Source organism: Microtus oregoni, unplaced genomic scaffold (genome assembly GCF_018167655.1).
Source record: "Microtus oregoni isolate MIOR12 unplaced genomic scaffold, Mior012 000017F_ref0000208, whole genome shotgun sequence".
NCBI classification, from domain to species: domain Eukaryota; kingdom Metazoa; phylum Chordata; class Mammalia; order Rodentia; family Cricetidae; genus Microtus; species Microtus oregoni.
The window spans coordinates 27,139,521-27,165,053 of record NW_024543076.1 but is presented as its reverse complement, the minus strand read 5'-3'; the positions used below and the strand labels follow the sequence as shown (position 1 = coordinate 27,165,053).

General features: G+C 45.9%; 1 protein-coding gene across 3 annotated transcripts in view; it reads right to left on the bottom strand.

The window, feature by feature from the left end:
* Trim55 (tripartite motif containing 55) overlaps positions 1-25,533 on the bottom strand; it is a 36,031-nt gene that overhangs the window by 975 nt on the left and 9,523 nt on the right. Inside the window, exons 5-9 of one of the 3 annotated variants that reach the window (XM_041667673.1) lie at positions 18,703-18,936; positions 18,290-18,312; positions 18,064-18,188; positions 16,881-17,119; positions 15,411-15,698 (exon numbers count right to left, since the gene is read on the bottom strand). In XM_041667673.1, the coding sequence (XP_041523607.1) occupies positions 15,411-15,698; positions 16,881-17,119; positions 18,064-18,188; positions 18,290-18,312; positions 18,703-18,936 (909 nt within the window). The remainder of the gene's footprint in view (positions 1-15,410; positions 15,699-16,880; positions 17,120-18,063; positions 18,189-18,289; positions 18,313-18,702; positions 18,937-25,533) is intronic. The other 2 variants (XM_041667674.1, XM_041667675.1) reach the window with 2 other exon arrangements.

The window sequence follows — 25,533 nt, the reverse complement described above, 5'->3', positions numbered from 1 at the left end:
ACCTTTGGGGAGTTGGACCAGTCACCGCTCTATTGAGGAGAGAGGACGATAATAATAATTATAGGAAGCATAATTATTATTATGACGGAAAGCAAGCTGAGGTTATCTTAGGCATGGTCAAGAGCCATGGAAGTGATTCACACTCATGATTCAAAGGAAAGAGCAATAACGCATGCAGTGGAAGGAAACACTTGATGGGAGGGGCCAGGCTGCCCTGCTTGTTTTCCCAAGTGCAGCTATGCATAACTTACTGACCAGACAGTCTCGTTCATAGAAACAGGTACCTAGGTTTACAAAAATCTGCAGAGCTGCTTAAAATCCTTCTGGATTTCTACCTCATAGCTCCGTGCTTTCTCCGCATAGGTAAGGCCTGAGTTCACCACCAATGTTATAAAAGACAGAGAGAGGGCAGGGGAAGGAAGAGAGGGAGGAGGAGGGAGGGGAAAAGAGGAGGGGAGAGTCCTAATTTAAATGATGTTGCTATATCACAACACTGCAGGATGTATTCATATTCATATACTCTCTCCACTACTGAAGTTCGACGTTCCCACCAGATTCCACTCACGCACCACCTGAGGGGGCATGCTTCCTAAATTCTCACCATTAGTGAGTTCACTGTTGTGCCACACCAGTGCTCTTGCACACATACTAATATGGCGGCAATATCAGCAAGCCATACTGTCTGAAAGAATCATACACAGTGATGCCGCTGATGAAAACATTATTATGCATACAGTCATAAGTTTATCTATCCCTTCAGCTTTGCATACACCCCACCCCAGCTTTGCAAGGCTGAAGGGTTAATCTTGAGCAAATCCAGCAGGGAATTTCCCTAGGCATTAAAATCTGAATATTTTCATACAAAACCAAATCTAACATCAAAACTTCTAAAAACGGTAATTTCATTAAATATCTGGCTGACATGGGCTATAAATTTGAATTAACTGACCAACTTGGTCTTACAAATGAACTTCTTGTTGTTTTGAACTTTTAAAGTAACAGCTTAATGGAACAACAGAGACACGTATAAAAGGACTTGCAATTCGATTGTGTTCACTCCGGCTATAGAGGTACCATGGTGAATCTGGCTCTGCCCAGGGAAAATGGTCAACTGTGTCCCCACGCTTCTCTGGTAAACTCCGTAGTACTGAGATGCCAAAGGCTTTGAAGCAACGAGGCAGCACACACAGTCAGTGCAGAAGCCCAGGGGTGGGGGTGCAGCTACAACGCCATACAGAGCAGAGCTTTGGAGAGTATAAATATATTGTTGCTATTGATAGAGATCCCCTGATACTGAGGTGGAGCCAGGAGTGGCGGCGCGGTGAAGGCAGGTCAGCAGTTCAAGGTCATCTTCAGCTACACGGTGAGTTAAGGTTAGCCTGGGCTACTTGAGATTCTGACTCAAAAAGAAAGAGAAACTGAGGTGGAGTAAGACGTTGGTTTCAGAGTCCCGTGGCTGATTATGCTAGACTTTCTCTTGCCGGGCAGAGCCGTCTAACCCTGATGCTAAGCCAAGGCAGCTCAGCCAAGCGCTGGAGGGTAAGGCATTACTTCTGATCATTTGGGACGAGACGGCAGGGCATTCTGCCTGGACGCTGTGTCTTTGCTTTGAAGGCAGTGCCCACTCCAGAGAGGCAATTTCTATGACAGCTGGGGAGAGCTAGCAGGGGTCACTAATAGGGCCAGCTATTTCCTCTAGAGGATTACCGTGTTTAGACAGGGGTGGGTGGCTGGCATGCTGTTGGGGGTTGCTCTTGGAATTTGCTGCCTTATAAAAGCTTTCCTAGGCAAAGTAAAAGTATTAAAATCTACTTGCTGTTTAAATTTTGAGCTGTTGATACTGATAGCTGTCAAAACCGGTTTGCCACTCCTGTACCCACCATAGTTCCAGGCACCCCCCCCCCAATATGAAGTGATATTCTCTCTTTCAGAGAAGAAAATGACAGAGAAGGGGTGAGAGCCAAGATTATCCGGAATATCTTCATTGCTCATGCCAACTCCTTAAGCTGGGGATTTACCAACAATCTCAGCAGGAAAACCCTGGGGGCACTTGACTAAGATTTGAGTCTCAGATGCCATTTTTAGCATCAGGTGTTACCTTGACATACCCTCAGTTAAGGAACTGCCTACATCTAATTGGCTGGTGGGCATATCTATGGGACATTTTCTTATCACTCATTGCTGTGTGTGACCTGGTCCACTGGTGGTGGTCCTATTCCTAGGTAGACAGATAGGGGCTGTTGTCTTAGTTAGGGTTTCTTTTGCCATGACTAAGGCAACTCTTATAAAGAAAACATTTAATTGAGGGTGGCTCGTTTACAGTTTCAGTCCATTGTCATTGTGGTGGGGAGTACTGAGGTATGCAGGCAGATGCGGTGCTGCGGCGGGAAGTCCTACATCTTCCAGGCGACAGGAAATCGACTGACTCACTGGGTGCCATTCCAGCCATAGGAAACCTCGAAAGCCACCACCACAGTGGCACACTTCCTCCAACAAGGCCATACCCAATCCAACAAAGCCATACCTCCTAATAGTGCTACTCTCTATGAGATTATGGGGGCCAATTCCATTCAAACTACCACAGCTGTGTAAGAGAAATAGCTGAGCCAAGTAGTAAGCAGCATCTTCTATGATTCCTGCTTCAGGTTCCTGCCTCCCTCTCCAGCTTTGGCTTCCCTGGAGGCTGGCCTATAATTTTTAAGCCGAACAAAACCTTCCCCCTGCAAGTTGCTTTTGGTCAGTGTCTGGCTACAGTGACAGAGAAGCAGACTAGGACACCAGACCAACTGCTTCCTAGCCATATGACGTGGACAAGTTACTTAACCATACTGGGCACCGCCCTGGGCACTGTCCTGGGCTTAGCGCTCTCTTCTGAGAAATACAAATGAGATCCTAGATCACGAAGATTGAATAAGGTAACATACATGAAACACTTTGCACACAGCTGCTCTCTAGCCAGACAGTCCTCCCTCTCTGTCCTCTCTCCTGCACTTCCCTCTATCCCCTCTTCTTCCTTACTACAGTGAAGAGGCTCCTCTGTCACAAAGAATGACCTGGGGGCTATTTCTGCTGAAATTATAGAGCATCAGGAACCTCCAGGGAGGAAAAACAATCGTATGGTAACTGTACCTTCCCAGAACAAGAGGCGATTTCTACGACAGGACTCTTTTGGCGTGTGGTGATTATGGTCCTCTATGATGCTCTTCCATACATCTCTAGTGGTCCAAGTCTCTATATTATTATCTCAGGAGGGAGAGAAACCACCGCACAGCAAACAGAAAACATAGATTCTTCCTGCAGTCTTCCTTTGAAATGGAATCCTTTGCTCTGGGCTCTCTCAAACATTTGTTGGCAAGACAGAGCAGAACAAAGGGTTGACTGCAGCTAGTTTTGATCTGTGTGAGGAGGAAAACAAGCCCCACATTGATTCTAGGTTCTAACATTTTCCTTAGGAGGCTGGGGTGCATAATCTCCACTGTCACCTTGGCTGCATTCCGAGTTGCCGAGGAGATGCACCAGTACATGCCTCATGCCCGTGAGGGCCTCTCCACAGCGGCCTCATGCCCGTGAGGGCCTCTCCACAGCGGCTTCAACGTGGACTCAAGACCAACTCTGAAGGTGGACAGCATTTCTGGGGTGTGGGCCCAGACTGAACAAAAGCAGGGAAAGGAGGAAGCTGCTGAATGCCCGCATGCACCCACCTCTCTGTTGCCCGACTGAGGCTACAACATGACCAGCTGCCCTGTGTCAGGAAAAGCACTGACACTGTGGCCAAACCATGCAGCCACCATTTGGCATGTGCTCGAAGACCACCAGACTACAGATAATTGGACAAATACAAACTTTCATCATGAAAAGAAACCAGGAAGTGGAACAAAGAGGCAGACTTGATTTCATCTCAGTTATGAATGGAATTTATCAGAATTCACATACACAGGCGGCAGGAGGAAATGAAGGACTTTTCCTCTATGGTCTCCTTAGGTGAGCTTGACCGAGCGTTCTATCTATTGTAAGACAAGACTCTCAAAGCACAGGCTGCTCTCTTTCCCTTTGGTCCTGTTTCCCTGTTGCTATCAAATATCCTTTGAGAAGGGGTAAGTGAATGTCTGCAAATAGCACTAGGTCTTGCCTCACCCCACTGGGAGCAGGGTGAGGTGAGGAGCTCCCACCTAGAGACATGTGCTATGCAGTCATCATCCTACGTCACAGGTGACCCCCCATGTCACCTTCTTGCTGATGGGGATTAAGGAACATGCATCCTGCCAGAAGCCGGTGGGCAGCCGACTCTCAGCAGGTCAGCTCCAGGTCATGGACGGTGTGCAGTAGCTGAAGAAAAACATGAACTAGTTGCAAACGTCAAAAAATCAGGAGCAAAGATACAAAGAGATACCAACCAACTGTCCCTCGCTGGTGGGAAAGTGAAATGGTGTCGTCATACAGAGCGCAGTGGAGTGGAGTCTCACAAAATTAAACATGGGCCAGCAGGACGGTTCAGAGGGTAAAAGTGTCTGTGATCAAGCCTGCTTATCTCAGTTTGATTCTCCTGGACCTACATGCTGGAAGGAGAGAGCTGACTCCCACAAGTTTTCCTGACCTACACATGCATCATTTGACAGGTCCTCTCCTGAAGTAAATGAAAGAAAAAATATTTTTAAAATTAAACAGATTCCAGGAGGCCCAACAATTTCACGCCTGTGTATATGCTCAGAAGAGCTGAAGGAAAGAACCTGCACAGAGTTTCATAGCACATCAGAGCAGCCAAGAAGTAGACGCATTCGTAGTGTGCCTCCCTGCAGAAGGGGATAAATCAGGATGCCATGGACATCCAATGAATACTGCTCAGCTTAAGAAAGTAAGGGACTTCTACGGAAGCTGGTTCACAGAAACGGAGGGCGGTTGCCAGGGCCTGGGGCCAGGGGAGGCAGGATTGAAAATTTTTGTTTGATGGGTATACCATTTTATTCCTGCAAGGTAAAAACTGTCCAGGATTAGTTACAAAATATGAATATAGTTATCATTTCTGCCGTGTACAGTAAGAAACGGCGATGATGGTAAATTTTATGCTCCCCTCCCTCCCCCGTTGCCCTGACACAACCCTTTCTCAGAAGTGACTTGATGTGAAAATCTGCACTTAGAAGTTCCGTGCGCAACCATGAGATGTGCTTGTGTGATCTGCGGGAGAAGCCGAGCAGCTCCGCACCTTGGGCGGGGTCCGCACCTTGGGCGGGGTGAGTTCCCTCCTACAAGTGTCTAGTGCGGACTTCCTCACCTGACCCTGCTGCAGTGCTAGCATGAGCAGCGCCTGTCGTGCAGTTTGCACAGTAGCTATGCTTGGAACTGAGGACAGGAGACTGTATCTCCTATTTACGCGTCTGCCAACGTGTCTGTCATCTGGGCCTATTTTGTCACTTAGACCGCTTTGTTGATAAAACTTGTAGAAGGTTTTGCTTTGAGTGGGGACGGAGTTGGCACCCAGGGCCTCATTGCACACACTAAACATCAGCTCCGCCACTGGTCTATACCCACAGCCCCTGCTCACAGCTCTTGTTAGGTTATTTTATGTAGGAAATTGTTTCAAAAAAGTAAAAATACTCAGTGTAGCTTTTAGATTGATCTCTATGTTTGATGTGATGAATTAAGGCCCGGGGGAGCCAGAGTGAATCTGTGGCAAGATTCTTGACACTGAAATCACGAAACTGTTGTCAGATTGACTCGAGAGCAGATCAGCCCCCAGGTGCCGATCATGGAGTCTAACTCGGTGTAGCATGTAAGAGCATGCACGTGGCTGGCTTACGGGGTTATGTTAGCAGCCCACGTGACCTAATGCACCTGCCTCATGCTCTGTTGGAGAAATAAAACTGAACAGGTGCTGTCCTGGCTTTCGCTTGGGCACAAGTGTCTGAAGCCACACCTAGGAGGGACATTCTTTTAAGCTAGCCCAAAGTGGAGAAGTGAACTCATTGCCACCAGCCATGAGTAACCCCAGCTGCCTGGCAGCCTCTCGGGGTGTGCATAGCATTCCCCGAGCTACTCCTGGCGGTGCCCGGTTACAGTTTACCGTAGCTGGGTTCTGCTCTTCAGGTGAGCAGACATACTGCAATGGAGACATTCGTGAATGAAGATGACTTAATGTGCACCCACCAGACAACCTGCTTCTTAGGGATGCCAGTATCTTACGGCGAGAGATCGATGATACCAGGCCAGTGAAGGGATTGCTGGAATGGGGGGTTGGATCCAAGTGCCCACACTCAGGCTGCCACATCCCCGTGTCTGAGAGCTGCAGCGGGTGCCAGTGAGAAATTCAACCTGACAGAGTCTGGATGCTGCTGAGTGTTAAATGCCACTCTTTTTAGGTCACTTCAAAAGAACCCTTGCCTGGCTATAATAAAGTCTGCTTGTTTTGAGGAATGTGGATAGGAAGAATAAGGCTTGAGGTTTCCCAAAGTGAAGCCGTCCAATATTTATCCTGTACTTGCTATAGGCTGGATAGAGAATCAAGGCCAGTGTTTGAAACAGATGTGAGCAGAAATCCTGAGTATCCAGAATGCTTACTCAAAAAGAAGAAGCCCAAGCCTTGGTCTGCTTAGCATTTGTAGCTTAAGTGTTACACACTTGGAGTGGGAAGATAGGACAGCCCAGGTCCTTGGCCAGCTCATCGTGAAAGCAACCGGAGTGTGCTGCGTGGCTCTGAGCCTTGGAAACATCGCAGGCACACCTTTCTTAAGCACATGGGCATTCCTGCTTTGAACAAAGCAAGCAGCATCCGTTGTCTGAAGCCCAGAGCTCTAAAACGTGTATCCAGTCTTCATGGACGCTAGTGGAGAAAAAACATGGATTCTCCAAACAGGCCAGGGAGGCACACACTCACTCAAGAACATCTCTGAGTGATGACGTGATGGGGGCTTCCTTGTGAGTGGATCCTCCGTGGGAAGCAAAGGCCAGAGCAGCATCCTCAGGAGCAGCAGACGGCATCACTTTTACTCCCTTCCTCAGCCCTGAAGAGGAGGCTGGAGTGTGTCCTGCTTTGCCTGTGTCAGACAGGGTTCCTATGACAGGGTCAGAGCGAACAGCAGATGATCCGTGTTGATGTGAAGCCAGCCTTCTTCCCGGGTATGGGTCTGACAGCTGTATGGGCTTCATGTTTGTGCTCGTTCATACTGAGAAGAAGCCATAACTTTTCACACAAGGGCTTCTCTACATTATGCTAAGCAAATGGATCAAATATGAGATTCAAGATAGGGTTAACTCAACAATAGAAGACAGGAGTGTCTTAGTTTAAACACAACTCAAGGATTGGATCACTCTCATTTGCAACGAACTGAAGAGAGTGCCTAGAAATGACCCCTTGGTGCTTTGCAAAGCTATGTAACCACTCAGGATGGCGAGTCAAAGCAGGGGGTCTCTTAGTCATGTAGATCCCAATGAGCAGAGACTCATCCGCTCTTCATAAATCCTAGTGGAGCCTCCGTGGCACCACACACCACACTCTGAGGTGAAGGGCGGAGACAAACGCAAGGAGCACCCAAATGCTCTGTGATCCTAAGTAAGTCCTCAGGGTCCTCACCTCTGTGCAGAGCTGGTGTGGAGATTAAGCTAAAGATTGTCTGTGGAAGACTCTGTTCATGAGATGAAGCTCTGCGCGCACATGTTACTGAGCCCACCACGAGCCTTGGAGTCTGGGGTGTATTTACACAGTGTTCCTCTTCATGGGAATCACTGAGATACACAAATGAAGACAAAATAACAGGCAGGAAGCAGGACTAGAAGGGGTCTGAGGCTAAACTGGAACAGCACACTACTGAAAAGTATAAGACACAGACTCGACCATCTCTGTCTTAACAGCTCCCCTAGAACCCTCGCAACTGCCCAGCTCTCCTAGTGCCCTTCCCAGTGCCCAGCTCCTCTAGAGTGCCCTCCCCAGTGCCCACTCACAAAACCTGGGGAAATGAATTCAGGACATGGTTGCAAACAGTTTACATAGTATTTGACTTTTTTTTTTTAAATGGATGTATTCATTTTATTTCTCCATTAAAGTGACATTTACTATTTGCGCCTGTGAAAGAGAACCTGTAATTTCAGGATTGGTTTGTGTATTTGACCTTTCAGTAAAACAAGCAAATTGGTAATAATTAGAATGTCACTTTCTCAGCAGAAGGGGGAAAAGTACAAAAATAAGTGGAATTGCAGTGTTGTGAGACACCAATGCAAAAGCAGCGGTAATGGGATGGTCTCACTGAAACTTGCTTGCTGTGGAAAACCTCAATCCCCCTTACAGGGATTTTACATAAAAGTGTCTGCATCTCCCCATCGTATCCCATAGCTGCTAGGATGACTAAATCCCGACAATGCTACCCTGCAAGCGGAGGCCACTCCTGAGCAGCACCGGTTGTCACTTTCCATCTTGCGGTGGGAAACCCAACACAAGCACGCCCGCAGAACAGTGACATGTAAGCTTGCATCTTGTAAAACGCACAGCAATCGATCTCAGCAGGGGCTTCTGCTTGAAAATAACTTGATACCCTGAGTCACTCAATTAAGTTTAGGGAACATGGCTGAATTTTCATTCACTTCTGTTTGCCTTGGAAAATTAAGGAGATCGTTTCAAAGAACGCAAGACATAGAGTCACACTCAAGGGAAATCATGTTCTTGGTCTCCTGTCTATGTTTTCTTGCTTTCTTTATTTTTTAAATGTAATGACTACCTTGTGAAACGAATCTCAAATATAGACGCTTCCTGGCCCTTTGCCGCCTGCTTTTCTTACCTCAGCCTCCAGTGGCAGTTGGAGGGATGTTTACTATAAAGCCATGGCGGATGGGTTAGTCTCAAAGATCATTGTATAAACATGATTTCATCTATTCACATGCAGCACTGGGTGAAGATACAGAGCTTTGCGCTGGCTGACAGCCTTGGGACTTCGGCCTGTTGCTCACCCTGGCCTGGGAATATGGGAACGTTGGGCGGTGCACTACTCGACAGGGGTGCAGCTCTGGAAACAGAGCTGCTCTGAGTGCCTAAGAAATAAGGACTAGCTGCAGGCACAGCCTTCTGCTTAGCTTTCTACCCTTTGCAGTTCTTTCTTTCTTCCTCCTTCCAGGCCCTTTTCATATTATTTCCTTTTCTCTCTTCTTTCATCAGCTTAATTATTTTTTTTTTCTTCTGGAAACATCTTTATAGCATGTACATTTTTTAGATTCTGGATGATAGGTAAATCAGTCAGCTATGAGTTGCATTTCCTTGCTGACTCTTTCCCATTGCTTTTGACTGTAATAAGTCACTGAATTTAACCTGTGCACAACCCCCTCCTCCATGAGAGTGATGATCCTTAAGGTAGGGGGAACCCACACTGCTACTGAGACAATGATATGAAAGAATCGGAGATACAGAGCAGACCACATCTTCTTTAAGCACTGGGATCAGTCCTTCTCAGCCGACAGGCCATCTAGTGCTTGAAGTCACCCACCTACAACACAGTTGCCCCTGTGGTTCTATGGCAAACCTCAGTGTATGCATATGAAATGATGCTCAACAAAACTAATTGTCAAGAACTTGTGAATTAGACCAGAAGGAAGATCACACATACGCATTAGAATGGCTAAAATGCAAAGGATGATGCACTGCCCATCAGCTAACAGGGAGAGGAGAGGAGCTGGGACACCTCCTTTCTTAGTGGAAGCACAAGACCAATAGACCGTGGAAAACAGGTTAACAGTTTTTGGTAAAGTTAGCCACATGACAACCATACAACCAAACAATTCCATTTCAAGGTACTCACTCAAAATTACTTAAGGAACAACCTCGGGCATAGGTGTGCCATGAACATGCTCAGAGAGAGATATTAGCTGATAAATCAGCTGAAATCAAAACTGAAAGCAGAGCCCTGCAAAATGGATCACTAGACCAAGAAGTTTGGCTCAGGTGCTCAAGTCTCTCAACCATCCTGACACGTGCTGCCCTCAGTCCTGTGCTGCCCTCGGCCCTGAGCATGGCTGAGGGAAGAAGGGAAGCTAGGTGTGCTGGACCCAGGCCAGGAAGTTTTCCCTGAGGGCTGCTATCCAACACCACTTTCCCCCAGGGTCTTCCCTAGCACCACTACCCGTGGTTTATACAAAACATGGCAGCCACAACCTGTACAAGTGGATGAGAATCATCTATACACACCTCAGAGCAGGCCGCTATGAGCAGAGAAGACATTCTGTTATTAAGAAATACTTCATCTTGGAGTAAGTTCTTGAGGGAAACATAACAATGTTAAATATGAAAGTACCTACATGAAGTTTCAAAATATAAGAGGCAAAAGCCCCATAGGTCTGCAATGTCTAAGTAAATTCCTAAGTATGAAAAGTGATCTCCAAATTCCTTTCTCAGCCATTGATAGAGCTGGTAACAGAAAATCAGAACTAGAACAACATCATCAATTGCTGTAACTGACATTTATAGAAAATGTCAACCATAACAGGAAATTTCTGCATTTCACAGAACACTTTTATGTTCTGCAAGCTGAGTCACATTCCAGGTTGTAAAACTTAATAAACTTAGAAGGGTGAGTGCAGATAGAGCAATTCTGTTTCCATAGCAAAATCAAATTAGAAGTCAAACAGAAAAAAACTCTGGGAGAAAATCCCCAGTGTCTCAAACTTTAGCGACCCCTCATCTAAATAAGTCATGCCTCTGTGAAGAAATCAGCACATTCATCAAGAGATGTTTTAATCATCAAAATTAAAAGAAAATACAACACGCTAAAACTTGTGGGATCCAGGGAAAGCAATGAGTTCTAGGGCCTGGAACATCCATATTGAAGAACAAGAAAGATAACAAATCCACAACCCAAGCTTTCATCATAAAAAATAAGAAAGATAAAGAGTAAGAAAGGAGACAAACAATAAATAATAGAAATAGCAAAATAGAAAATCGACCAAAAATAAAGAAAACCAATAAAACTGAGTTAATTCTTCAAGAGATTAGTAAGAATAATAAATAGTAAAAAAAATCATTTTGAAGCTAGATCAAAGGTGGCAAAGCTTATTCGTGTGAAGGTTTTATGAAACTATAATAATCAACTGATGGAGAAAACGTAGAGCAACGGCACAAAACAGAACCGAGAAACAGGCCCACACATGTACGGCCAGCTACGTTTATGTTTCTAGAAGGAAGGGGAAATCTTCAACAAAGGAAAGAAAAATGTGTCGGTGCAACAAATGACAGGTATCCAAAAACCAAGACAAGGAATGACGCCCTTCAGCCTCATCTTGCATATGAAACTTAGAAATTACACCAGAACTTAAGAGATAAAATGATTTCTTTTTAAAAAAAAAAAGTCATAGCGAGTAGGTGCAAATCCCCGTGATTTAAAATTAAGGAAATATTTCTTAAATAGAACAACAAAAAGCAGAAACCATACAGGAAAAGTGAGAAACTGAAGTTAGTAAAAGCTGAAGACAGATTTACACTTCAAAGCAAGCCTGTTAAAGGCCAGGGAAATTTGGACGGGGTCTGGAACATTGTAAATAACCACGTTGATAGCTACGAAATGACACGGATTTGTCACGACTACTTAAACTGTACACTCACATGGGGTGAGTTTCAGGGTACGCATAGCTCAGTAAAGCTGACTTTAAAAGCCATTCAGAGTCACCCGTTTCGTATTAGGACCGCCTCTGATGTGTGCCTTTGTCTTTGCTCTACTGGGCCACAGGATGTTTAAGAAGCCTTACATGGACTTCAGGGTGCAATCATCACGGGTTGCACGGAACTCACAGCTTCACAAACAAGAGGAACAACGGTGCAACTACTGAGCTATAAATAGGTACCCGGGAGATATGTGTAAGTCAGCATGGGAAGCCAGGAACTTCTGTGAGGATGCAGCAACTGTAAATGCAATTCGAGAAATGCAAAGGATTGTCTGTTCACGGGGCATCTCGTCTTATTATACTACTCCGAATAACTTGTGCCAGGCCCAAGTCTGTAACACCCCCCTCCCCCGCGCCATGAAAATATCCTGAAACACGCTCTGAACTTCTCATTCCTTCTCAGTCTCTCTCTACAGCTGTCTAAGTAAATGAATCAGCTCATCCACTCCCCTTATTTTCCTGGTGAAAAAACCGAGGCACAAGCAACAGAATGCTCAGTCAGACACAGGTAGATCGAACGTCCTTTCTCTAATCACATTGGTGTCTCCATTCCCAGGAGTCTTGGCAGAATCTCTACATGATTTGAGTATCTATTCTCAGGCTTGGAGAATGGAACAGTGGGCAGTCTAGTCTTGGAACAGCAAAGAGCTATAACATGGTAAAGTTTTCATCTCTTGTTACTGTAGCTTCATCTTCTAGTGAGATAGTTGATATTATTCACAGTACTTGACTCCTGCTTCTCTTTCTCTCTCTCTCTCTTCCCCCTCTCTCCCCTCCCCTCTCGTGTGTGTGTGTGTGTGTGTGTGTGTGTGTGAAGTGCGGGCACACAGGTGCAATTGTGGAAGGGGGGAAGGGGCGGTCCTCTGACCTTGAAGCACCTGCCAAGTCCAGCTCAAGTATCAGCAGTTGCTGAGCTAATCCACCCCAGACAGAGACATTTTCCCAGAGACTCCTGTTCCCTGTGCAGCTCCAGTTGAGTGATGTGGATAGATTCTTCCATGGGAGCCATTAAAAGACACTGGGCAGGCAGGAAGGAAGAGGAACCGAGGCAACCCACTGGCTCAAAGCCCACCCCTTGCCTCACTCCCAGCTCACCACACAGGCAGATGAATGTCAGCAGACAATGGCATGAGGTTGGTGAAGGACAGCCATACAGCCATGAAGCATGACCCTCCCCTTACAGCCTCGGAGGGGATTGAAAGGATGCATGGCGACAAGGTTCCAAACCCACATTCTTGGAACGTAAACGGGACTCTTCAGACAATTATTCAGATCCACAGTTAGGCCCTGCTTCCAATCACCACGTTCTCATCTCTCCCCATTTTTGTCCCCGAACCCATTGTCTATGACTCCATTTTACCACAAATCATGTGGAAGGAGGTGTCAGGCAGCTGGAAAGAGTCTGTGCATGCCGAAGACTTGAGTGTGTAAGTCCCCAGCTGACTCTTAGGCAGAAGGTGGGTGGGGCTTCTGCTCACACAGTTACAGACACGACTGGTCCACAAAGAGCTCCTACAGCCTCTGAAGAATGGGAGGCTAGGGAGACATGAAGAGGCCTATCACGGGAGGTTAGGGAACCAGAAATAGCTGACACCTCTTAGCACCAGAATGCTGGACTGCTTTTTGGTTAAGGGAAAGGGAGCGAGCGCTTAGGCCAGTAGGGCCCATCACTCAAAAATTCATGCACATGAGTTCACGCACTTCATGCATGAACTAAATGGGTAATTTTCAAAAGAGTATTCCAAAGGTAAGGTGCCAGTCCCAAAGCAAACCTCATAGCTTGTCTATGAGAAATGTAGCTTGATCCAAAAGGCTGGGGCTGTTGAACAAAATAGTGGTTTTTCTTTGCTTTAGATTCTTATGGTTGCTGTTTGCGCATTAACGCCTGGCTCTTTAGTCAGTGGGTCTAATGGCTGCTGCACTTGTAACATCTTTATCTCAGAGACCTCTTCTCCAGGGAAAGACCCTGAAGAGAAGGAGGGTACAAAGGGAACCAAGTCATAGTCTAGAGCAGAGACCGCCCTGGACAGCATTCCTGACAGCAGCTACTTCCTGGGCCTGGCTGGGTGAACAGGAAATGCACCCTCAACCCGAATGGGTTTTTTGCTGTGTCTCCCTGCACTATAATAGAGTCCTTACGTGTCAAGCATGCCTAGTACAGCTGTACTCCCATAATGGCCCTGGAGGGTCGTCTCCTACTGGATTACTGAATAATTGCTCACAGAGTCGCTGTTCTGGGTCAAGGTTCTCCATGCAGGAACAGAAAACAGACGGGGCCTCCTTCAGAGGTGCAGGGGCTCCTACAGAGGTACCGCAGGGAGGGAGCTTGTGGCCCTGACGTGAACATGGTTTTAGAGACCCAAACCCAAGTGCATCTCTGGGCCTAAAGAAGAGGACTACTACGGAAGAGAAGACGGGAGATGTTAGCAAACAGAAAAGAAGACAATTCCTACCCATTAAAGCACAAATCAAGCACTGAATCTGACTCCAGATGTAGTGGAGAATAAGAAAAGCCAGAAGTGCTAGGCAGATTGCTAACTCCTGTGAGAAAACAAGAAGAAATCTTCACTGACATCATCACACATTGCTTCTCCAATATCATTTACACAAACTTTCTGTCGTGAGTGGGAGACCTACTATGCGTTCCTTGTGGGGAAATTGCATTGCCGCTAAAGAAAACAATTCTTCCTCCTCAAATACGGACATCTCCATTCAATTTCTAGACGAATCAGTCCATCTCATTGTTTTTGCTGCTTTCTAACCTAAAACTGGCCCTGGAAAGGTTACTTTACAAACATGGACTTTTGTCATCTTGTGTCTATGAATGAAGATCAGGTGTAAAAGCATGACACTTCTAACTCTCTAAAACGCTGCCCTTTTGTTTCCTGGAGAGTCTGGGGTCCACTCGAGCAGATACAATGAAATCGTGTTGCTTATTGTCCACTGTCACTGGATGGCCCATGGACGCTGAGTGACAGCTTCCTGACTATCCCAGCAACACTCACTCCTCACACCTAACTTAGGAATCCCGTGTCTGGGATGACTGACCTTCTTCCTCAGAAAGAACCTGTAGATGTGTTCTATTGGCTCACGGAGACATGCAAACATCTAACTAAGCCACAGAAGGAAGACTTGGACTTCAAATTTTCATTATAAAAATAAAAATTTATCAAGTTATATTATCAAATACTTTTTTTTTAAGTTACCAAGAGACCTTAATGGAGGAAACTCTCCATGTTTTCCTGCCCCCAGGACACAAATTTAGGAAGCACAGGTTTAATGGAACAAAGACTATCTGGTCATGGCAAGCACATTTCTGGAAGGCATGAATCGCAGATTATTTTACAGAGCCAGTTTAAACCAATTGGTGTTCGCTAGGAATGACTCCAAGGCAGGCGATTAGTCTTTGGAAGCCCAAGAGGAGATCCTAAAAGCCGAGTAAGGGCGAGTGAATTTCACAAAGAACCACAGACGCCAGCCAGCCAGTCACTGAAGATAAGGCGGCTTTGCACACCATGCCTAAGGGCTACACTTGCTTGTGCCCCATCCCTGGAAAGCCTGGGATGAGGTCGCCCATGGGCAAAGGGAGTTCAGTTTGGTTCTTTGTTTATTCTGGGGTAGAACGCTAACGTGCAAGCCAGCATTGGAGGATAAGACGTTGCTGCATTTGCTCAGGCAGTGGCTTCCCTCTGCTCCCTAGAAAGCCCTGCTCTCTGCGCCTATTCCAGCAGGATTGTAGCAGGTGTGGGGAAGCATTCAGACAGAAGAGATTCAACACTAACCTGAGAGGTAGCAGCAGGCGAACTAGATTCCTTACCACTCACTGCTGCCTGCTCATTGGCTGTGGCTCCTGCCACTCCTGCAGACTGCGTACTGGAATCCTCAGCACCAGGACGCCCTATTTGCCCCAGACCTTCACTCCCAGGAGTGCAAGGCGGGTTGGAGTTGGTTTTCCGGTTTTGGCCTTTATACCAACTAGGGTAAAACAAGGGATCCGCGGTTTCCGCTGCCGAAGGGCTTGGAGTTTCAGATTGTGTGGTCGGCTGAGAGCCAATGGGCACCACCTCCCTCTTAATCAGAACAGATGGGGTCACAAGTGAAAAAGAAGAGGAAAAAAGTAGTTGGTGTCATTTCCCTTTGGGTTTGAACACCCTGAGCTCTCTGGGGGATGCTGGGGCAGAATGCTGGCCACAGCCCTATGCCTCTGACAGGCATCCACAGGCTCTGGGCTTACCACCCACCAGATGGGAGCCCAGAGAGGGAGAAAGTAGAAACCTCGAGTGAAAATTTGTTTACGAAATACCTCAGACAGCAAGTTATTGACCAAAATTAACGCTGGCATTATGCGTGGGTCCCCAAAACGGATTTTAAAAAACCAATGCTGACCTAATTAATCAAACCCAGCCCTCATTACTGTCTACCCTTCTTTCAATGCCAGTGCGGCCGGGATGTTCAGAAGTTCAAGGTTCTGGGAAATAAAAAGTGTTTCATCCTGGATTCCTTGGAAACCAGAATACAGATTGCAATTCCATGTCTGGGTTCTCTGTGGTGTCCTGGCTCTGTCAACCATCTCAACCCACAGAAGCAGAACCAGGACCCCTTTGGGAAGCAGAACCAGGACCCCTTTGGATGAGCCTGCTTTCCCCACCACACTCAGTGACTGGGATTTTGTGCCCCAGAAGTCCCCACTTTCCTAGGATACCTTTAACCACACTCTTTAAAATGACCAACAGATGGCTTTGCTTGCTTGTCCATCAAAGGAAATGAAGTTGTGCTTCAGGGGAAGCTACATGAACTCCTGCGGTTTCTCTGTTTACTTCCTCTATTCTGTACATGAGAGTCAAGGCTATGAGGTAGAATCACTTTCATTTCTCACCTTGTATAATTTCTACAATGTGCTCTATGATTTCATTGACTGTGCAACCAAAGGTAGACTACATTCCCATGAGCAGCTCTGATTTCCTGCGTGTGCGCCTGCACACATACACACACACACACATGCAGACACACACATACACACACACATACACACACACACACTTTCTTGACAGAGGTTGCCTCAGATCTGAGAGCACTGTTGATATAAAAATGGCATTACATTGAGTCTTGCCAACCAGCTGTAATGGTGATGATCCTCTTGAGTCACCTAGAGAGCGTTTCTCCCTGGCGTTGTGACTGTGCTTACCTCTTCTTGTCTTATAGTAGAATATGTTGTTTAGAGCATTTGGCAATGAGGCCATTTGGCAGGTTACCTGTGTCACCAGGACATCTGCAGCAGGTGGCATGGATGAAGGTGGTTCTGGAGAGGAAGCAAGAAGTGGCGTCGGGGCCTGGAGCTCTGAGGTAAGCTGAGAGGGCTCCGGGGCTTTTTCCAGGCTCTCCTCTTCCCCCGATGACTCCATTTGAACACTGTCTACCTCTTCTACTTCCGCTGCATCCTCTCCTTCTCCTCCTTCTTCTGTTTCTCCTGCGTCCTCTTCATCTTCCTCTTCTAGTGAGATAAGACCATGGTAGCCATGGAAACAGTTAATAGCTAGCACCTACAGTCTAGGGCTAGAGAAATCATGTCAATTGACACTCGACAGTGGTCCAGGTCATGCTGAGACCTTGCGCTGCTCACGTTGACCCCGGCAGGGCCAATATGAAGGAAGCATTGGCTTGCTTTCCTCCCCAGTATAAAGTTGTTCCCTGCCCCTCACACAACCTCACTCATGGAGCCTGCTCACATTTCTACCACAGCCACCATATCTGCAGGCTCCTGCACAGATCGTGATAATCCATTAGGAAGACGGGCCTTGGAACGTGTGTCTGTGGGGCTGGTGCAAGCTCACGGCATAGCTAGTGGTCTAGCCGGCTGCTGTTTTCACCCCTCTTTCATTCTCCTATGAGTCAAGGCAGTCATAGCTGGAGCCAGCTCCAGAGTTACTGTCTCCCTTTCAAGTATTTCATCAGGAGAGTTCAAAGAATGGGAACTCTGAGTCAAGAGTGAAAGCTGCAGTTACAGCTCGTGGACCCTATCCTATTTCCATGCTCTGGCTGATCTCACCCTCTGTGTGCTGGCCTCCCTACCCCAAATGCCTTCTGTCTTTTCTTTGGACTCATCTTGAAACTTTTTTCCTTTACACCACTCTGATTCATATTCTGGGGTAGAGTTGAAGTTGAATTATCACCATGTATGTCACTTATTAAGGACTTCCTTACCCAGTGTCAAACTCTTGATAATGGCATTAAAACACTATAAAAATAAGCAGTCAAGAGCTATGTAATCCTGTGGTGAGACCAGGCATCTCAATGGTTTGTGATCCCTGAGAAGTTATAGATGTACTTCCTTCGGGGTTTCGTACACTCCCCGCTTTCTCTCCCTCAACCGCTTTCTCTCCCTCAACTGCTTTTCCGCAGCACAGTTTGAAACAGCTCGTTAAAGCAATAACACACCTCTGTAAAAGTCAATTTCACGTATAATTTTTTCTTCTCTATTGAGGTTGACGGTGAAGTGGTTCATGATCTCATAACCCTGTTCCACTTTCTCCATCTGAAACGCCTTCGACGCTTCCGCGATCCTGCAGCAAAGACAGGTGTCATTCTCTGTCACCGACTAAAGTCTGATAGCCTTGGGCAAAAATAAAAAAGTGTGCTGTTCGGTCAAACAGAAAGTACTCACTTTTGTAGCAGGGTCTTGGCGTTCTGGGAAAGCAAGAAAGAGAAGCTTACTTGGCGTGTTCACATTAAGTTGGTGAGATTTAGTCCTCTGTTTGTGACTCAGAACCTCCTAGCTGGGTTTCTAGATGCCACCCTCTCTACTTAAGCAATACCAAATGGAGGAAGCCTTTAGTTAATGAAATGGATTTTTTTTTTTTTTGGTTTTTTGAGACAGGGTTTCTCTGTGGCTTTGGAGCCTGTCCTGGAACTAGCTCTTGTAGACCAGGATGGCCTTGAACTCACAGAGATCCGCCTGTCTCTGCCTCCCGAGTGCTGGGATTAAAGGCGTGCGCCACCACCACCCGGCCCATGAAATGGATTTTTAAACCGAAAACCTGCCTTTTAGTTTGTGTTCTTGGTGGCAAAAAGCATTACCTGCAGAAACACTGCCATCTCCGGCTCGTCCATGAACTGGATCCCTGACTCCACCAGCTTTGATACGTTCTCCAGGTGGTCAGAATGCTTCCGGATCAGGGCTCGGACGTGCTCCAGTTTCTCCTCCTGTGTTCGGGTGATGGCTTGGGTCATTTCGGTCTTCCTCTCCTCCAGGATGCCGTACAGGTAGTCAAACTTCTCACACAGGTCCTGTTTCTGCTTCCTGCAGCATTCCTGTGAGATGGGCCAGCCGGTGTTAGAAACGGTGTGTGAGGGAGTCTAGTGAACCCATCATCCGGACACGTTACGAGACAAGAGCGTCTACTGATGGAAGAAAAGTACTCCGTCCCATTGCTTAAACAAATCAATGGTGTGTGTGTGTGTGTGTGTGTGTGTGTGTGTCTGTTCATATCCATGTGTGTGGGCATACATGTGCCAATACATGTTTAAGTTTGTGCACGTGTGTGTGGGCATATGTGTGCCAATGCATGTATAAGTATGTGCACATGTGTGTGGAAGCCAAAGATCGATGTTTTGTGTTTTTTTTTTGTTTCCATCCATCATATGTTTTAGACAGTGTTTCTGCTCTTCAGTGCTGGGATCACAGGTCCCTTTGCTGTGCCTGATCCTTTGTGTGAGCGCTGAGGATTTGAACTCAGGTCCTCCACTTTGCTGTGCCTGATTGTGTCAGCACTGAGGTTTGAACTCAGGTCCTTTTGCTTGCACGGCAAGCGCTTTACCAACTAAGTCATTTTTCCATCCCTGGTCTTCTTCATAGAAATCAGAACAGGTTTTACATTCTATTTTATTTAGATTGCGCATGCTACAGGCCATATTTGGCAAGGGGAGGTGAAGAAAATTGTGCTCCTTCCTAATTTGTACACACTTGCCTCCCTCTTCTCACATGGAGATTCTGTAGTTTCCCACAGGCCTCTGCACCTGGGATTCCCTTCTCCAGCCCAAGCAACTGGATGCAGCCAAATTCGCTGTTTTAGACCACAATTCTATTCATGCTTTTTTTTGTTATGGATCTCTTGAAAGGAACCTTGCCTCCACTCATTTGTAACCCTTATTATCTGAACGCAGCAGTGAGCTGGATGTGATACAGGAGATATTATCTCATAAAGGGAAGATTATCCTGTGCACACTGATGTGGTAAGATGGGAACAGGTGGAATATTTCTTTCTAACCAAGACTGAAACCCCAAATGAAAAGAAAAGCAAATCAGGAACTCAGCTATTCCCAGGGAAGTAGGTAGGGCTTCATCAATACTGACTTAAAGTCACCAGCTGGCTGTAGCCTTTATAGAAATGTCAAAATGGAGAAGGTCTGTTTTTAGTCGTCTTTATAAATTATCAGCAATAATTCAAAACAAGATGTACAGGGCTGTGGAGATGGCTTGGTGGGGGTAATGTTCCGCAATCACGAGGACAAGAGTTTGTATCCCCAGGACCCAGTAAATGCTGTGCAGACATGCCAGCTCATCTGTAACCCCAGAGCTTGGAAGCAGCTTCTCTGGAGAAACCTGGCTTGTCAGACACAGCAGAGTGGTAAACTCTGGGTTCAGCCAGAGACCTTGCTTCGGAATATAAGGCAGAGCAATTGCTGACGATACTGACCTTAGCCCTCTATGCACACATGTTCACACCCACACCCACACATACAAGAACACACAAACACAGCCATGTAAACTACTCACATAAGCACACCTCAAACACATTTGCTAAAACTGGACAAGCATTTGAAAAAAAGAAGCTTTGTATGGAAAAACAAGAGAGTGTCTTTTACCTAAACAATGATTATGCTAAGCTGTCTGGCTAGCAAGCCCCAAGAACGTATGTCTCTCTGCCTCCCCTGTCATTATGATTACAAGTATGTGTCTCATTCCAGGGTTTTCTTACGTAGATTCTGAGTATCAAACTTGGGTCTTCATGCTGACAAGACACACCCTTTTACCAACTGAGCTATCTCCTCATCCTTAATGGTCGGATTTTTATTGGTTCAGTTTTCCTTCCTAAGTACTTATTTTTCTACAAAATTAATGTTGCACGTTTGATTAACTGTCTAGATACTCTATTAGAATAAGCATTTCCCAAAATTCAGTGTCGTTGTATAATATTAGTTTAAGATATGTTACACTCATTTATGCTGTGGAATATTTGTTTAATGATGTGAAGATGTGTTGCACACTTTTATGTTGCATTTGTTTATCTGTGTGAAGCTGTCTTACTTTGCCTGTTTAAAACACCTGATTGGTCTAATGAAGAGATGAACACCCAATAGCTAGGCAGGAGAGAGGGATATGTGGAGCTGCCAGGCCAAGGGAATAAATAGGAGGAGAAATCTAAGCTCAAGAAAAGGAGAATGAGAAGAGGGAAGAGTGAGAGAAGGAGGAGAGGAGGAGGCCAGGGGCCAGCCACCTAGGTGTAAGAAGGAAAGAAAGATATAGATAGAATAAAGAGAGGTAAAATGCCCAGAGGCAAAGCTTAGTCAAAGAGAAATGGGATAATTTAAATTGAGTTAGAAAAACTGGCTAGAAACAAGTCAAGCTAAGGCTGGGTATTCATAATTAAGAATAAGTCTCCATGTATTTATTTGGGAGTGGGTGGCAGATCTCCCACAGAGGGAGAAACAACAACTACATGACATCTTTTATGTTTAGGACATGGCTATTTTCTAGCATTATGTTAATACAATGAGACATTCAATAAATTCTTGGGAAATAGGGGTTTGGAAGATGATCAAATGGCTATAAAATCTGCATCTATAAATATTTGACTTCACCCAAAAATTTCCATTTCATTTGTTTAGAGAAATGAATACTTAAATGTATGATCCAAATCTCTACTTCATCAACTCCTCCAAAGGAAACACTGAGTTACAACTATTCAAAGTTATGGGAAGCACTTAATCTTGGGACAGTTTTTAAAAAGATGATTTGTGATGGTAGTGACAGGCCAGATTGGATAATTGATGGTATCTCTCTGACGCCACAGCTCCAAGACTCTGTGACTTAGAAATGTGGAGATCCATCTGATGTTCTTTAGGCTACAGCATTCCCCGCTCCATTCCCAGCCGCTTTCAGAATGTCATCTCCCGAAGTAAGACAAAACGACAGACCCAGTTTAGGCTTGTGCAATAGGCATGACGGGAAAATTCTGAAGTGATGATAACCACTGCTCTCACCATGTAAGGAGCAGAGCTCTGCGTCCAAAATAGCCTGAAGATAAAACCTCAGCCTGGCCACTTGTCGCTGGGCACCTGTGGCTCTGCCACCCACTCGTGTCTCCGCTGCATTCCTCCAGCGTTTATCTGGACACTTCTGCAGACATGCAGCTGTACATGAGATACAGTACTTCAAAGTCCCCTTCCACTCTCCCTCCCAAAAAAGAAATAGAAAAAGAGACATCAAGTTAATAACACTGAACAAAGAACCATCTTATGAGGAATGAGGTTAGTAAGTCCACACGTTCATTCAGGGCTCCAGCTATAAAACTTGGAGAAGTCCCATGAACACAGACCAGAATATTTCTAGGAAAAGAACAAGTCGGACCTTTATGCACAGATTGGGCTTCAGCTCCTGCCCCCTCAACCTGTGCCCTTGCTCATTAAAACAGCTCTGTATGGGCCGAGGCTCTGGAGTCTCCCAGATGATGCTCAGTCTGTTGTATTATTCCTTCTGTGAAGAGAGCTAAGTGACATGTGGCATTTAATTAATGCTTGCTGTTGCCAACCTTGACGTCAGGGCTTTTCTGGGTTATAGGTGAACAAGATGGAGGTTGGCCTGATCGCAGGCCTTTTAAAACAGAATATAGGAATTATAGTTAAAGCTCTCCATGTGGCTCTGAGGCGGCCCCTCCATCTCCACCTGAAACACCTAAACTGGCGAGAAAGAGCCATGCTTATCCATACCACGTCTGCTCATTCCCGCCTGGTGTGACCACATCTTATTCCCACTTGGTGTGACCACATCTGCTCAGTCCCACCTGGTGACCACATCTACCTATTCCCACCTGGTGACCACATCTGTTCACTCCTGCCTGGTGTTACCACATCTGCTCATTCCCACCTGATGTGACCACATCTGCTCATTCCTGCCTGTGTTACCACATCTGTTCATTCCTGCCTGCCTGCCTGGTGTTACCACATCTGCTCATTCCCACCTGGTGTTACCACATCTGCTCATTCCCGCCTGGTGACCACATCTGCTTATTCCCGCCTGGTGACCACATCTGTTCATTCCTGCCTGCCTGCCTGGTGTTACCACATCTGTTCATTCCCGCCTGGTGACTATATCTGTTCATTCCCGCCTGGTATTACCAGTTATTAAAAATATGGGACTCACAAAGCTGGGAAATGCAGGAATACATAAGCAAGACATTGAAAATTTCCAGGCATGATGGCTTATGTCTCTAATCCCAGCATTTAGGAGGCTGAGGAAGGACATTACCACAAGTTCAAGGCCAATCTGGGCTACAGAGTGATAAATGATCACAAACAAATAAACAAACAAACAACCCCCTCACCCCAGTCCTGCTACTTAAAGGTCCTAGCCCTTTAGCATTTCCCCCCATGAAAGTACTGGTTAGATATGGATGTAGGCATTTAACTTGGTCAGGTATGATTCTGTATATCTTATACAATATGCATAACCCTATGCTCATGGTGCTTTAAAAAAAAATCTTATTTTCTTAATAAGACAAAATAAATAAATGTGAAATAAACGTGTGGGGGGGGGGTAGATTAATCTCTCCTCAAAGAACTGGGCTTTGTGTGCTAGAAAATCACTCTTTCTCCTCGGCCTCTTTTTATTCTTATTTTATTTTATTTTTATATAGGCTAGTCTAGATCTCCTAATCCCTCTGCCTCGCCCTCCTGAGAGGCTGGAATTAGGGGTGCACGTCACCAAGCCTGGTGTGACGATGAACACTTTAAATACAGCCACTGTCTTCCTGACTCGGAAGGAGTGATAGCACACCCTTCTCTAGGGCTCTGTGGAAAGACTTAGAAAAGTATGCTGAATTAGATGGTGATGTTACCAGTGAGAACGGGGTGATGGTTCTGACCTCGGCTGCTCTCCATACTGTCCCTAACTAAACCCTTCCTGCTGAATTAGCTTTAAACCTGTACTTTCTTGGCGTGTTCTCAAGTGTAACTAGAGACGGTTGTTTCCTGCTGAGACCCTGGCTAGCCTCTGTGACTGGCGACCTATTGTCCTTCCTAAACACAGCCAGGGTGAAGTTGTTTCCCTCGCCCACGACTTCAGTGGTCCACAGGACTTAACACACATCTTTTAACGTCTTTATCCCAGACAGGAAGCCAGCCTCTCTGCAAAGACATCTCTGGGGAGGAGCCACAGTTCTAGGAGGTGACTAGAGACTGCCACCTCGTTCAACACAGGCAACAGGCTATTTATACACACCAGACTCAACGCAGCCTCATATTGGCATGCTGATTCATGGCTAGTGACTGATCTTCACTGTAAATAAGTAGAGAGAAAACAGTTTCCATTGCCCATTTCTTTTTCTTTTCTTTTTTTTTTTGCCTTTTTTCCCTTTATTTATTTTTATTTTTTTAATTAATTTATTTATTTATTAAAGATTTCTGCCTCCTTCCTGCCACCGCCTCCCATTTCCCTCCCCCTCCCCCAATCAAGTCCCCCTCCCTCATCAGCCCGAAGAGCAATCAGGGTTCCCTGCCCTGTGGGAAGTTCAAGGACCACCCACCTCCTTCCAGGTCTAGTTAGGTGAGCATCCAAACTGCCTAGGCTCCCACAAAGCCAGTACGTGCAGTAGGATCAAAACCCAGTGCCATTGTTCTTGAGTTCTCAGTAGTCCTCATTGTCCGCTATTTCTGAATCACTTACACTCTTCACCAGGAGAAAACATTCCCTGTAAGTGAATCTCCACATACCAAAGATCTTTTCAGTAACAGGAGTGTGGAGAGAAAGGAAATTGATTTTAATGATGTATAAATCTAAGATGGGCTAATGATAACTAATGAAATCTTGATGCCATCCCTTCGGACATGGACTTAAACTTATAATAATAGACTTGACCTCGGTAATAGGAAGGCGATGACATCATACACTTCTCACCAGGTACCGTGCTAAGCATCTTCATGCCTGTAAGCTCTGCAGAATAAGTGTGACTGTCACCTTTCATGCTTATAGTAACATAAATGGGTCTTAAAAACAAAATGCTTGGTTCGAAACGCAAAGAAGCCACGATGCCATAACATTTGAGAAACTCAAAGGCTGTGATGCTTTGCTCTCACATATTTGGATGCTTGGTCCCTAGGTGGTAGAACTATTTTGGCAACGATTAGAAGGTATGACCTTGTTGAAGTAGGAGTGTCACCGGGGGTAGGTTTGGAAGTTTCAAAAGCCCACACCAGGCCCAGTCTCAATTTCTCTCTCTCTTTTTCTCTCTCTAGCTCTCTCTCTGAAACTCTCAGCAAGCCCCCAGTTAACTGATTCCTTTTATAAACTGTTTTGGTCATGGTATCTCTCATAGTAATAGATAAGCAACTAAGACACATCCATAAAAAATACCTATTTTATGAGAAGGCACACAGAGACGATCCAGCATCTGTCGAAACTGTTATCTTTAGGAGATGGGGACAGAAGGAAATAACAGGCCATGAGAGAGGCCTCGCACGCAGCAATGAGAACCGTGCACCGGAAGCTGAGTGGTTAGTACCCTAGCCTGCTAGCCACAACTGGGGAGATCTTTCTCCTCCTTGGGGTCCCCCATGATGACTGTTATGAGGACACAGCTGTGCAGCTCAGGCCTTTACAAGACTCTCTGAAGCATTGTTAGCATTTCCAAA